The 12,929-nt window shown below is 52.8% G+C and overlaps 1 protein-coding gene across 2 annotated transcripts; it reads left to right on the forward strand.

The window, feature by feature from the left end:
• Positions 1-532: 532 nt before the first annotated feature.
• On the forward strand, positions 533-12,000 carry RHBDD2 (rhomboid domain containing 2). 2 transcript variants are annotated; one of them, XM_045993897.1, is made up of 4 exons: positions 533-793; positions 2,905-3,312; positions 8,091-8,241; positions 11,039-12,000. In XM_045993897.1, the coding sequence occupies exons 1-4, from the start codon at positions 616-618 to the stop codon at positions 11,394-11,396; spliced, it is 1,095 nt and encodes a 364-aa protein (XP_045849853.1). In that variant the 5' UTR covers positions 533-615; the 3' UTR covers positions 11,397-12,000. The 2 variants fall into 2 exon arrangements, with proteins under 2 accessions (XP_045849853.1, XP_045849854.1); XM_045993898.1 differs by lacking the exon at positions 533-793 and adding an exon at positions 2,680-2,832.
• The last annotated feature ends 929 nt before the right edge of the window (positions 12,001-12,929 follow it).

Consider the following 12,929-nt stretch of genomic DNA (forward strand, 5'->3'; position numbering starts at 1 on the left):
TTACCATCTGAAAAATCAGTTATATTTTAGCATTGCACATAGAGGATGGAAAGACTCTCAAGTTCCCTTCCATTACGTTCTAACGCTTCGCTCTCATCTGCCCGCTCCTCTCCAATCCAGCCACTGAAGCCTGCCTCGGATGTACTCCCGTCCAATTCCAGGCCCTAGCAGGGGCAGGATCTGAGTTCGAAATCTGCCTTTGCCATTCAACTGAATTACCCAGGGCCCTCCCCAGACCTCAGCTTCCCCATCGGTGTAATGGGGATAAGCACATAAGGCAGGTGCGTGCGCGTGCGTCTGAGAGAGTTCTGTAAACCGCAACACAGTAATCATTCGGCATCTGGTGCTGAGCGCAGGAGATCCAAACCCGCGCCCCGCAAGCTATCGCAGCCCCGGCACCTGCGCGAGGCCCCAGCCCCTTGCACGCTAGAGGGCGCTGCTCCGACTCCCCGTGGCCTGCCCGACTGGATTGGGCGGCTCGGCGCGGGGCGGGGCTTCGGGGAGGCGGGGCTTCCGGCCGCCGCCGCCGCTGTTGCCAGGGGAGACAGCCGCAGGGAGGCGGAAGGAGCCGAGGAGCAGCCGCCGCCGAGAAGGGGCGCGGGAGCCACGGCGGCCATGGCGGCCTCGGAGCCCGGGTACCGGAGCTGGGCCTTGTGTCCCGAGGTGCCATCCGCCACCTTCTTCACCGCGCTGCTCTCGCTGCTGGTGTCCGGGCCCCGCCTGTTCCTGCTGCAGCCTCCCCTGGCGCCGTCGGGGCTCTCGCTGCGCTCCGAGGCCCTGCGCAACTGGCAAGGTGAGCAGGGGCGGGCCCGGGCCGCGGGGGCCAGCCCGCTCCCCCGCACCTCGCCAGGCCCCGGGCTCCGGCCTCCCGGCGCCCGCGCCGTCGGGCCTCACCTCCAGCCACTCCGCCCGCGCCATCGTTCTCCCCGCCCGGAGGACCGGCCTCGCGTCCCGCGTCTTTGTCCCTCCAGAGTCGCATCCCCGTCATCGCTATGATCCTCCCCTGCCCGAAATCGCCCCCCTTTCCCGCGCCATAGCCCTGATCGAGGCCCCGCGTCCATTCGCTTCGTTCGCCCGTGCTCGCTCCCCGAGAAGGATTTTTCTTCTCCCGCTCCCGGTCACAGACACACCGACGTCTCCTGGGGGGCCTGACCCCCACCCCCACTCCCTGCCCCGCACCCCGGGAACAGTGTTTCTCTCCTTCGTCAACACGCTTGAGCATCATCTGTGGCTACCCCTGGAAGCGTCCTGGCCTCTTTAGGGTTTAGAATGTCTTCTGCTTCCTCTTAAGTGTGCATCGTAACCCTGACTCCGATTCCCAACTCCCCAACAAGGAGACGTCTTGTGCCTTGGGAAACAGGTGTTTGTGTAATCTACGGCTGAGAAATTTTGCAGATCGATTCAGGATAAACACCCGCCCACGAGAGACATCCCTAGTCTCTGTCTCTTCCCCCTTCTCTTTTGGGGAGGAAAATGGGAAAGCTGTATCCCTTTTGTTGTTTCGCAAAGCACACTCAGGAGCATTAATCTCCATCCCGGTGACGTAGGCTTTATTATTCGCCATCACTTGGGTGAAACAGGCTTTAATGCGGGGGAGTCGCAGAGCTATCAAGTCATGCAATTGAGACAGCAACAGGTTTTGTTTTGTTTTGTTTTTCCTTATTATGTGATGTTTTGGAACTGGAGCCTTGGGGGTGTCTAATACCCAAATCCTATAGAGTTGCTTCTAGAATCTTCACATTTATACTGGGGATTTCACTTTGTACTTGGAGTGATTTCAGCAAATCATGACGTACTCTTGAGATTCTGCAGCCTTACAGAGACCGCCGAGGTATAAGGTTCGTAGCCTGCCTCCCTGCTCAGACTAGTCTCCCCAGCCTAGATGCACAGAGCATACCCCCCTCAACAAATGCAAAATGTGTCAACTGAGCTCCCCTCCCTCCCTCCCCCCCCCCCCCCCCCCCCCCCCCCCCGCTTTAGTTCACAGCTTCTCTGAGTGGGGGGTTCGTGGGCGTGGGAGTATTTGACACATAAGAGACCTTCCAAGGCCTCAGTTGTGATCCTGTTACTTTACAATGAAAACACTGAAGCTGGCAGGCCCATAACTGGACTGAACCGTCCACCAGCCTGGACGTGACCCAGCCAAGATTCCACTGCTTAGCCTTTCCCAGGGGTCAATATTACTGCGACGTCACCAGTCCCCTCCTCCATTTTAGCGTTTTGGCCCGCGGGGACGTAAAAGTACGTAAGAGATGACTGCTTTTAGAAAAACACGAGTGAGTTTCTTTGCAGTCATACTGCATATCAGTCACCGCTCTACCTGTAAGATCGGATAGGTGCTTTCAAGAAAGACATCTGCGTTCTCTATCTTATTAGTGGGAGTTTTATGATCTTTTTAGGTACAAAATAATTCATGGTCCCTTTTTTCTTCCTCTGAACAGCCACTATGGAAGGAGAGGTCAGGATTACAGCCGAGGAGACTGGCACAAAGAGTGTTAAGTGACACCCACTCAGTCCACCCTGAAGCTGTTATAATTAATTAACCCTCAGACTGCCTGGTGAGATAGGTCAGTATGCAAACCTTAAAAAGAAAAAAAGGGATTCTAAAGCACATCACAAATTCAGGGACCATCCCATGCTAAAAAGGGTTATATTTTTTCCCCCCACGTGGAAGCCAGTCACGGACTTGCTCCGGGTCCGGGAAAGAGCAAGGATTGGATGTTCACAGCTCAGCTTTGAGTCTTGAGTCCCTCACCGTCGCCTCCCCCTGCCTGTCGTGGCTCCTGGCTGATTTTCAGTGGCGCTGACAGCCAGCTACGCCCCCTTTCCGAGGTGGGTTGTAACCTGGCTCGCCCTCCTTAGAGCCTCCCTACTGCCGGGCCTCTAACCCTGCTCCCCCTGCAGTTTACAGGCTGGTGACGTACATCTTCGTCTATGAGAACCCGGTCTCCCTGCTCTGCGGTGCTATTATCATCTGGCGCTTTGCTGGCAATTTCGAGAGAACCGTGGGCACTGTCCGCCACTGCTTCTTCACCGTGATCTTTGCCATCTTCTCCGCCATCATCTTCCTGTCGTTTGAAGCTGTGTCGTCGCTGTCGAAGCTGGGGGAGGTGGAAGATGCCAGAGGTTTCACCCCCGTGGCTTTTGCCATGCTGGGAGTCAACTCTGTCCGCTCTCGGATGAGGAGGGCCCTGGTCTTTGGCATGGTTGTGCCCTCGATGCTGGTGCCGTGGCTGCTGCTGTGCGCCTCCTGGCTCATTCCCCAGACCTCATTCCTCAGTAATGTCTGTGGACTTGGAATTGGGCTAACGTGTATCCTTTCCAGAAGGGAACTGGAGGGTGGTGACATGCCAAAGAGTGAACCAGGGTGGAGGGTCTGGGGGTTTGTAGATAGAACCGTGGGCTCAGATGTAGGTAATCTGGATTCGAGCTTCAGCTTTGAAAACCATGTGGTCTCGGGTGGGTCATTTCCCCTCTAGGCCAGAATTTCTTCATCTGGAAAACCATCAACATAGGTAGCTATCTCCTCACCCCAGCTTAGCACTGCCCCTTTGAAATACTCTGATTTGAGGTTTTTTTCCCTCGTAAACTGAAGTGTAAACCTACATTTGGCTAATTATGATAAGAAGGTTCATTGAAAGAATCTGAAATACCCATGAGCTGGAGTTATTCCATGAAAGAAAGAGGAAACAGGTTTGTTTGCTTTGGTTTGGTTTGATTTAGTCTGTTTGTCAGAAAAAAAATTTTTAGAGATAGGCTTTTATGGGTGATTAGAAACTGAGGATAAACCTTAACATTCCTTGTGTAAATATTCTGGCAGTGATGGTTGGCGGGGAGTGGGAGGGGAGGTTGGAGGTTGGAGTTCTAAAATTGGTGTGTTACCTTTTTTTTTTCCTTAAGATTTTATTTATTTATTTTAGAGAGGGAGAAGGAGGGTGGGGGAGGAGCAGGGGGAGAGGGACAAGCAGACTCTGCACTGAGCACTGAGCCCAACATGGAGCTCAGTCCCACGACCCTGAGATCATGACCTGAGCTGAAATCAAGAGTCGGACACTTAACTGACCCCGGCATTCCTCTTTTTATTATATTAAAAATATATATATTTTTTAAAAGATTTTATTTATTTATTTGGCAGATAGAGATCACAAGTAGGCATAGAGGCGGGCAGAGAGAGAGAGAGAGGAAGCAGGCTCCCTGCGGAGCAGAGAGCCCGATGTGGGGCTCGATCCCAGGACCCTGGGATCATGACTGAGCTGAAGGCAGAGGCTTTAATCCACTGAGCCACCCAGGTGCCCCCCAGAAAAATGTTTTTAAGTAATCTCTACACCCAGCATGAGGCTTGAACTCACAACCCCGAGATCAAGAGTCACACACTCTATTGACTGAGCCAACCAGGCACCCTAATGTGGGTGTTTTTTTTTTTTAAATACCAGAATTGGTAGTGTTGGAGGTTAAATAAGGTACGTTCCTAAAATCTCTTTCAACCTGTGATTCTGTAAGCTATTAGGGTAGGGAGCATATAAATACACATTGATCACATAGTTTGTTTATCCTGTTCTAAAATTTTTATTTTGTTAATTTTGAACGTTTTTTTTTTCTAATAAAAAAATCTAAAGCTATGAACTCCCCTGTACACACCACTCTGGCTGCATCCCACACATTTTGATGTTATATTTTTATGTTGACTTAGAAGTATTTTCCAAGTTTCCTTGGGATTTCTTCTTGATCCAAGGGTTATTTACAAATGAGTTTCTTAATTTCTCAATTTTAGGTGATTTTTCAGATGTCCTTTTTGTTGATGATTTCTAATTTCCTTTCTTGTGGTCAGGGAACTTTCTTTTTTAGATTTTTCAGGCCCAGCATTTGATATCTTGGTGAATGTTCTATGTGTACTTAAAAAGAATCAACATTCTGCAGTTGGTGGGTGTTGTGTTCAATGTATGTCAGTTATGTCAAGGTGTTGACATTGTTCTAGCCTTCTATATAGTTACACTTGTTCTATCAATTACTGAAAGGGGACTATTGAAATCTCCAACTAAAATTGTGGATTTGTCTCTGTTGTCCTTTCAATTCTTGTCAGTCTTTCTTCAAGTATTTTGAAGCTCTGTGACTGGATGCATATACGTTTAGGATTATTATGTCATCTCAGTGAAGTCATCTTTTATCATTGTGAAATGGACCATTTTAATCTCTGGTAATATTCTTTGGTCTAAAGTCTTTGTTTTCTGATATTACTATGTAGTTATTCTGGCTTTCTTTCTTTTTTTTTTTTTTTTTAAAGATTTTATTTATTTATTTGACAGAGAGAGATCACAAGTAGACAGAGAGGCAGGCAGATAGAGAGAGAGAGGGAAGCAGGCTCGCTGCTGAGCAGAGAGCCCGATGTGGGACTCGATCCCAGGACCCTGAGATCATGACCTGAGCCGAAGGCAGCGGCTTAACCCACTGAGCCACCCAGGCGCCCTCTGGCTTTCTTTCTTAAAATTGGGATTTATGTAGTATCTCTTGTTCCATCTTTGTATTTCTAACATGTTTGTGTCCTTGTATTTAAAACGTGTTTCTTGTAGATAGCATGTAGTTAGTTCTCCAGTCTGACCATCTCTGCCTTTTAAATGGCATGTTTAGCTCATGTACATTTAGTGTAATTATTGATATGGTTGAGGTTAAGTCTCGCTCTTTGTTTTCTCTTTGTTCCTTTTTTCCTCTTCTCCTGACTTCAGCTGAGTATTTTTCTAGTATTTTTTTAAGATGTATTTATTTATTTGACGTAGGGCAAGCACAGAGGGAGAGGGAAACTCAAGCAGACTGTGCACTGAGCACAGAGCCCAACACGGGGCTTGATCTCAACGACCCTGAGATCAGACCTGAGCTGAAACCAAGAGTTGGACACTTGACAAACTGAGCCACCCAGGTGCCCCTTCAGTATTTCATTTTTTAAAAGTAGGCTCTTCCAGGTTTGCTCTATTTGCTATTAACTATACCTCTTTGTCTTATTTTTTAAGTGGTTGCTCTAGCGTTTCCAATACACATTTTTAGTTTATCAGAGACTACTTTTGGGTAATATACCACTTAGTGTATATAATTTAAGAATCCTACAGAATTATATTTCTATTTTTCCTGTTCCATCCTTTGTGGTGGTGTCTATGTTTTATTTCTACTGCTTTCACAGGTGTCGTAAACCTCATAGTACATCACTATTACTTTTGTTTAAACAGTCAATTATATATTTCTTAATTTAAAAAAGTAACATTTACCCACAAATTTATGATTTCTAATTCTCTCCATTCTTTTTTTAAAGATTTTATTTGAGAGAGAAGGAAAGCGAGAGAGAGAGGGCACGAGAGGGGGCAGGGGCAGAGGCAGACTCCCCATTGAGCAGGGGGCCCGAGGTAGGGCTCAGTCCTGACCCTGGGATCATGACCTGAGCCAAAGGCAGATGCTTAACTGACTGAGCCACCCAGGCACCCTTCTAATTCTCTTCATTCTTTTGTGTGGATCCAAGTTTCCATCTCGTATCATTTTCCTCTTGCCTGAAGAACCTCCCTTAACATTTCTTGTACAGTGGGTATGCTGGTGACAAATTCAGCTTCTGGTTCTTAAAATGCCTTTATTTCACTAAATACAGAATTCTGGCCTTCTCTGATCTTTCACTTCTGAAGATGTCATTGCATGACTTAATGGTTTCATCATTTTCTCATGAGACATCAGTAGTCATTCTTACTATTTTCCTTACATAATTCATTGTTTTTCTCTGGCTCCTTTCACTATTTTTTATCACTGGTGTTCAGCTATTTAATTATCGTATGCCTTTGTGGTGATATTCTTTGCGTTGGCCTTGCTTGGAGTTGATCATTGGATCTCGGATCTTTGAATTTAGAGTTTTCATCTAGTCTAAAAAATTAGCATCACTATGTCCCCAAGATTTTTTTTTCCTATCCTGTTTCCTCCTCTCCTTCTAGGGTACCAATTACACGTACATTAGACTACATAGTATTGTTCAGTGTTTGCTGTCCAAAGTGTGAAGACAGTTGTGTAAAATACTGTCTGGCTTACAGTTATCTATGGTGGGAAGACTAGTCTGGTACCAGAACTTGGTCAGAGTCAGAAAGAGAATCGATTGTTAAGAGCATTCCGACGTCATCAGCCGGGACAACTTTGGACTTCCTCGCAGCCCTGGTTGTTTGGAAATTAGTCTTTGGAAATAATACTGCCCTCCCTAGAAGGACACAGAAGCATGCAGGGGCATTGCTGATGGTTATCAAAGTGACCAGGTGCTACTGCCACTTGGTGGGTGGCTGGGGACATGGAATGTCCAGTAATGAGTGGGCCAGCCTCACCCAGCAGACTCGTCTTGATCAGACTGCCAGTAGCATCCAGCAGAGAACACGGCCTCAAGGAACAGCTCCCGGGGCTTCCTTACCTTCTCTCCACCACTACCCTCCGCCAGCTGCTGCTGCCGCTCACAGTTCAGGCTTCCGCACGCACCTCGCCTCCCGGGGAAAACCTTCTCGCTCTCCCTACACTAGGTGAGGGTCCCCAGCCTGCTGTTTCAGAGATAAGCTTTGGCTTATCACCACTTCCTCTGTCCCAAAGACTCACTCCTTGTCTGGCGCTCGTTCCTCAGTTCCTGGTGTATCACGGGTGTTCAGTAAGTTACTTGTCGAAGGGACAGATAGGTGGATGGGCGGATGGATGAAAGCTGAGTCTTTATGGCTGCCTAGGCGGTGGCGGGTTGACATAGGTCAGGTGACCCAGGTGCCCTCAGATCGCTTCCAGGGGATGGTGACCACGTGGGGGACGTGCTGCCAGCGAGGCTCACTTGGCGCATCGAGGCAGGGTGCCTTCAGTCTGGGGACAAGCAGACAAGAAACTATCAGTCCCTACAGAGAGTATCAAGACCACCTCCATCCTCGACTGCTGGGCCTTGTTCCCTCTGAGGGGCTGACCCTTGGTTTCCCCCGAGCGTCAGCGTACGGTAGAGCGAGTGCTCATCCCCCCGTGGGATACACGTGGGAATGTGTGTGCTATGGGAACGTGTTCGGCCCTCCTCGCGTGAGCTGCCTCAGTTTTACTTAACACACCGGCCTCAGACGGCCTCACCTACTGCTACTCCATTGACCTCTCTGAGCGCGTCGCGCTGAAGCTCGACCAGAAGTTCCCCTTCAGCCTCATGAGGAGGATTTCGGTGTTCAAGTACATCTCGGGCTCTTCAGCCGAAAGAAGGGCAGCCCACAGCCGGAAGTAAGTTGCAGAACTCTTTTTAAAAGATTTTATTTATTTGACAGACAGAGATCACAAGTAGGCAGAGAGAGGGGAAAGCAGACTCCCCGCGGAGCAGAGAGCCCGATGCGGGGCTCGATCCCAGGACCCCGAGACCATGACCTGAGCCGAAGGCAGAGGCTTAACCCACTGAGCCACCCAGGCGCCCAGGTTGCAGAACTCTTAATGTTTATTCTTGAAGCCGTTCCAGGGCCTGTAGAGAGAGTGACTGGTTCAGTGTCGTGGGGCAAGGGAACAGGGTGCGGACGGTCCCGGGCCCGGAACGTCCTTGCACAGATGTCTCCCGAGCATTCTAGATCCTGCCTGACTGAGTCTGAGATAGGCACTGAGCCAAAAGGGGAAAGGGAAGGCATCTCAAGTGCTCATGTATCCACTGAGTGACGTGGGACAGACGGTGGGAGGGAGAGGCCCCATCGAGCACTGTCACCAGCCCTCACACTGCCAAGCATACCGCACAGGTCCCCCCTGGGCTCTGGCGTGGAGCCCTGGCGAGAAGCCACCTGTCCGCACGGCCAACCAGGCAGCTTGACGCGAGACAGCGCAGGACCTGGGAGGTGGCGTGTTCCTGGCTGCCCAGCGAGAGAAGGCCGGGTTTCGGGTCTTCCAGTCCAGGCTTGCTAACTCTGCGGAAGCTGCTAGGCCAGCCGCCCCGGCTCACACAGCCTCATTCCGTCCCAGCGGAGAGGAGGCCCAAGGAGGACAGGAGTGTCTTGAGGTAACGCAGAGGCAGGACAGCCCCGTCCAGAACTAGGGTCTCTTCTTCCATGTCCTGTTCACCCCCTCTCTGCTGTTCCCCACTGCCGGCCTCTTGTGCCCTTCCCTGGGGGCATCCGTGCTGGGACCTCTCCACGCAGGAGACTGTCTTTCCTGCGGGGGTCCCCCCAACAGAAAGGACGCATGTGAAGTTCAGGTGCTTGGCCGGTGTCCCTCTTCTGCCTTCAGCCAGCTGCGGGATAGGGTCTGTGCTCCACGCCAGCCCGGATGCAGGGTTTTGGCTGATTTGGTGTTTGTAGCTCATTTGAGGAGGTGGGCGACCCCAGCCTTGACCAGCTCAGGGCCCTCTGACCTTGACTTCAAAGACGGGGGACATTGGGGGCTGGGGTATTGGGGGGTACTGGGAGAACCGGAAATGGCACCCTCACCCAATTTCGGGCAAGTGATCCCTGAGGTCGAAATATGTGGGAGACCGTGGAAATTTAGTTAGAGGAGTATTGAGACTTTTAGGCTTTGTTCTCTTAGGCTCAAGAGGGGACTTCGGGGGTCCTTGGGTACAAACTCGCCCCCTGTGAAGGAGCCCCCCTCAGACAGCTGAGGGTGGTCCCCTGACCCCCACTTATACCCCCGTCCTGGCTGGGGGCTCATCTCCAAGGCAGCCCCTGATGAGAAAGTCCTTCCACGCGCAGCACCAGCTGCCCCACGGCACCTGGGACACGTCAGTGCCAGGTGATGCCTTCTCATGGTGACAGATCTGGGGCAGGGACGTGGTGACCATTCAGGTCCTTCCGTGTCCCTCACATGGCGTGGTATACGATCCCTCGTCATCCCGGCCTGCCCCAGGCCCCCAGAACAGAACATGACGTCTCGGCGGGCCCAACAGTGGGACACAGGCGTCACGGCACGCGTGTCTGCTTTGACGCTTACCAGCGGTCTGGACGCTTTTGCCTCCCGGAGGCTCCTGGTGAACTTCTGGTAATCCAGATTGTCTGCGTTTTCAAGAGTCGCGGGAGAAGTGAGATGTTAATGTTAACTGCTCTGTTCCTGTACTTAACGCAGCTGATTTGATGTTTTTGTTTTTGTTTTTGTTTTGTAAGATTGATTGATTGATTTTAGAGAGGGGTAGGGGGAAAGGCAGAGGGAGAGAGACTCACGCAGATTCCCCGCCGAGCATGAAGCGCGACGGGGGCTCGATCTCACGCCCCTGGGATCGTGACCTGAGTCGAAACCAAGAGTCAGATGCCCAACTGACTGAGCCACCCACGTGTCCCCTTCAGCGGCTCATTTGTCAATCAGGTTTTAGCTGAACCGTGCGTGGAGTCGGTGCAGTCACCTAACAGACACCCGTGGTGTTGGCGGTCATTCTCCATATTTGAAACTCCGCACAGAGGCTCAGAGGACAAAACCTGTAGACTGTCTCCATTTGTGGTTCCAGCCACAAGTGTCTATGGTGGGTGGCGGTGGGGGGCGCTGGTTCTTTCATCTTCAAACGGGCAGCTGCACACATCTGGCTCATCGGTTCATGCCGGTCGGGACTTGGAGCTGCGAGTCTTCACTCCCAAAGCCACAGGTAGAAAACCTCACAGCAGACAAGGCCTGGGCCCAAGCCCTGTGTTACCCCCCCCCCCCCATTCGAGCCCTCTTGCCCTCCCTCCCATAGAAGTTGGCCCGTTCTCTTTGGGTAGCATCGCCGAGCTGGTCACAGACACAGCGACAGCTTGCGATCAGGTCCCGTCTCCATCTGGGGGACAAACTACTATGAGCAGTTATGCCTCAAGTGGCCTCAGTCACGAGCCCCGTGTCCCCTCATCCTCCTGGCTTACTGTGGGACTGTGAGTGGGCCCTCCCCTCTCAGGGGATGCTTTCTCACCGGTTGAGCTTAACTGGTCTTCTCACTTGGTGCTCGGAGCTAGTTACAGAAAATCTCCAGAGCAGGTTGTCACACAAAGCGGTCCAGTGACCCCAAGCCTTTCTCACGTCCAGTGACTGCTGGGGCCTGAGCATTGCCAGCGGAGTGACCATCTTCTCTCTTGTTCCGTTCCAGGCTGAACCCCGTGCCCGGCTCCTACCCCACACAGAGTGGCCACCCTCACCTGTCCCCGAGCCACCCTGTCGCCCAGATGCAGCACGCCAGTGGCCAGAAACTAGCTGCCTGGCCGGCTTGCTCTCCTGGCCACATGCCCAGCCTGCCTCCCTACCAGCCAGCCTCCGGCCTGTGTTATGTACAGAATCATTTTGGCACAACCCCCAACTCCTCCGGCGTCTACCCGGCTTCTGCGGGTGCCTCCCTGGGGGTCCAGCCCCCCGCCCCCCTCAACTGCCCTGGCACTGTGTATTCTGGGGCCCTGGCCGCGCCGGCGGCTGCAGGCTCCAAGGAGTGCTCGAGGGTCCTGATCCCCTGAAAGAGAATTTCAAGGGAAGTTGTCTCGCATCTTGGCGTTCTGAAGACGGTCCTCTCTGAAGGGAGCCAAGATTCTCCTGACAAAAATGATTTATCGAACACCTCTATGTGCCAGGCTCTGTGTCGAGTATTCTGATACATATATCCCTGTGGCAGCCGTCATGACAGCTTTGTGAAGTGCATTTGATTGTCCCCAGTTTGCAGACGCAGAGGGCAAGACACTCTGTGATTAGGTCCCGTAGTTCCGTAGCGGCCCAGCTGGGCTCCTTGGCTCCCACCCGCCGCGCCACCTCCCGAAGAACGCCTGGGAGAAGGGCGCCCTGGGGCGGTCGGTGGCTGCCAGGGGCTCGTTCTAGCTCTGCATTTCCTGCCTGTCTTCGTGTGTGGTGCTCTTGGTTCTAGTGTCCGTGCGTCTGTGTCTGCCCTTTGGGAGCTCCTAGCTCAGCAGTCCCGGGGCCCGTGTGGTGTCACTCCCCCACTGTGACCCCCCCCCCATTGCCTTCTGCCCCAGGAGTGGTGAGGCAGGCCATTGCGAACCGCGGTGGCCTGCTGGTGGCACCCCAGTGTTGATGACCTTTGTATAAAGAACCCGCCTTCAGCCTGCATATGGTGTGTGGTGTCTCTGTGATCCGGCTGGGGTGAGAGAGCGGAGTTGGGAGTTGGGGTGCAGCTGTGTCGCGTGTGATGAAGACGGGTGGATCAGGTTGAACCAGGCCGACGACCTCCAGCCAGTGGAGATCGGATCTGGGGTGGGGGATGAGTGGCGCAGGCGCTCCCGTAGCTGAAGAGGGAAACGAGGGAAACGGGAAGCTTGGACAACCCTGGGATTGGCAAGAGCGGGACCACTGCTGCCCCCTAGCGGGCATCTCCAAGCCGGGACCACACGAGGAGGGCTGCCTGGCATGACCTCATCCTGGTCATGAAGCCAGAGGCGCTGAGAAGAGGCCGGCCCCTCTGCCCATCGTCTCATTTACCGTCTCATCTACCGTCAGGGCTTCCCGTGGGCCAGATCTGCCAGAGCCCCCTGGCAGACAATCCCAGGAAATGGAGTTGGCAGGGTCAGCCCCTCTGACGCAGGGCTGATGGAGGACAGCACTGTGCTTCTGAGCCGACGGGCACCTGCCCGGCCTGAGAAGCATGACTTCTGGTCAACCACCCGTTGGCTGGAGCTCCCCAAAGCGGCCAAGAAAGCCTGCAGACTGAGTGTTGTCATCGACCTTACGATCTGTGACCTTCATCTGTTCCCGAAGCTGGGTGGCCAGCTCTGGGCTGGCTTTTTAGTAGGTCCTGAGTATCCGAGGTGAGTAAGACACAGGCACCGGTGCTCCCAGCCCAGGGAGGGCCAGATGGTGACGGGCACACACCTGGGTGGCCTGCCCTGGGTGAGGGGGATGAGGGAGTGACAGTCAAGTAGGATTCCCCGGCCGGGAGCTGTGTGCCCCGACTGCAGCTGAGAGTCGTCTGTAGTCCCCGAGCAAGTCTGGCAGGGCCCAGCCTGTGGCATCTGTTCTCCAAGCCCACTGGGCAGCAGTCC

This window comes from Meles meles, chromosome 21, assembly GCF_922984935.1.
Source record: "Meles meles chromosome 21, mMelMel3.1 paternal haplotype, whole genome shotgun sequence".
Taxonomy (NCBI): Eukaryota; Metazoa; Chordata; class Mammalia; order Carnivora; family Mustelidae; genus Meles; species Meles meles.

Excerpts from the sequence above, each read along its gene's own strand:
- RHBDD2 (XM_045993897.1), top strand. The coding sequence starts at position 616 with ATGGCGGCCTCGGAGCCCGGGTACCGGAGCTGGGCCTTGTGTCCCGAG. Across the intron at positions 794-2,904 it reads GGCCCTGCGCAACTGGCAAG|TTTACAGGCTGGTGACGTAC; the intron begins GTGAGCAGGGGC and ends CTCCCCCTGCAG. Across the intron at positions 3,313-8,090 it reads ACTTGGAATTGGGCTAACGT|ACGGCCTCACCTACTGCTAC; the intron begins GTATCCTTTCCA and ends CACCGGCCTCAG.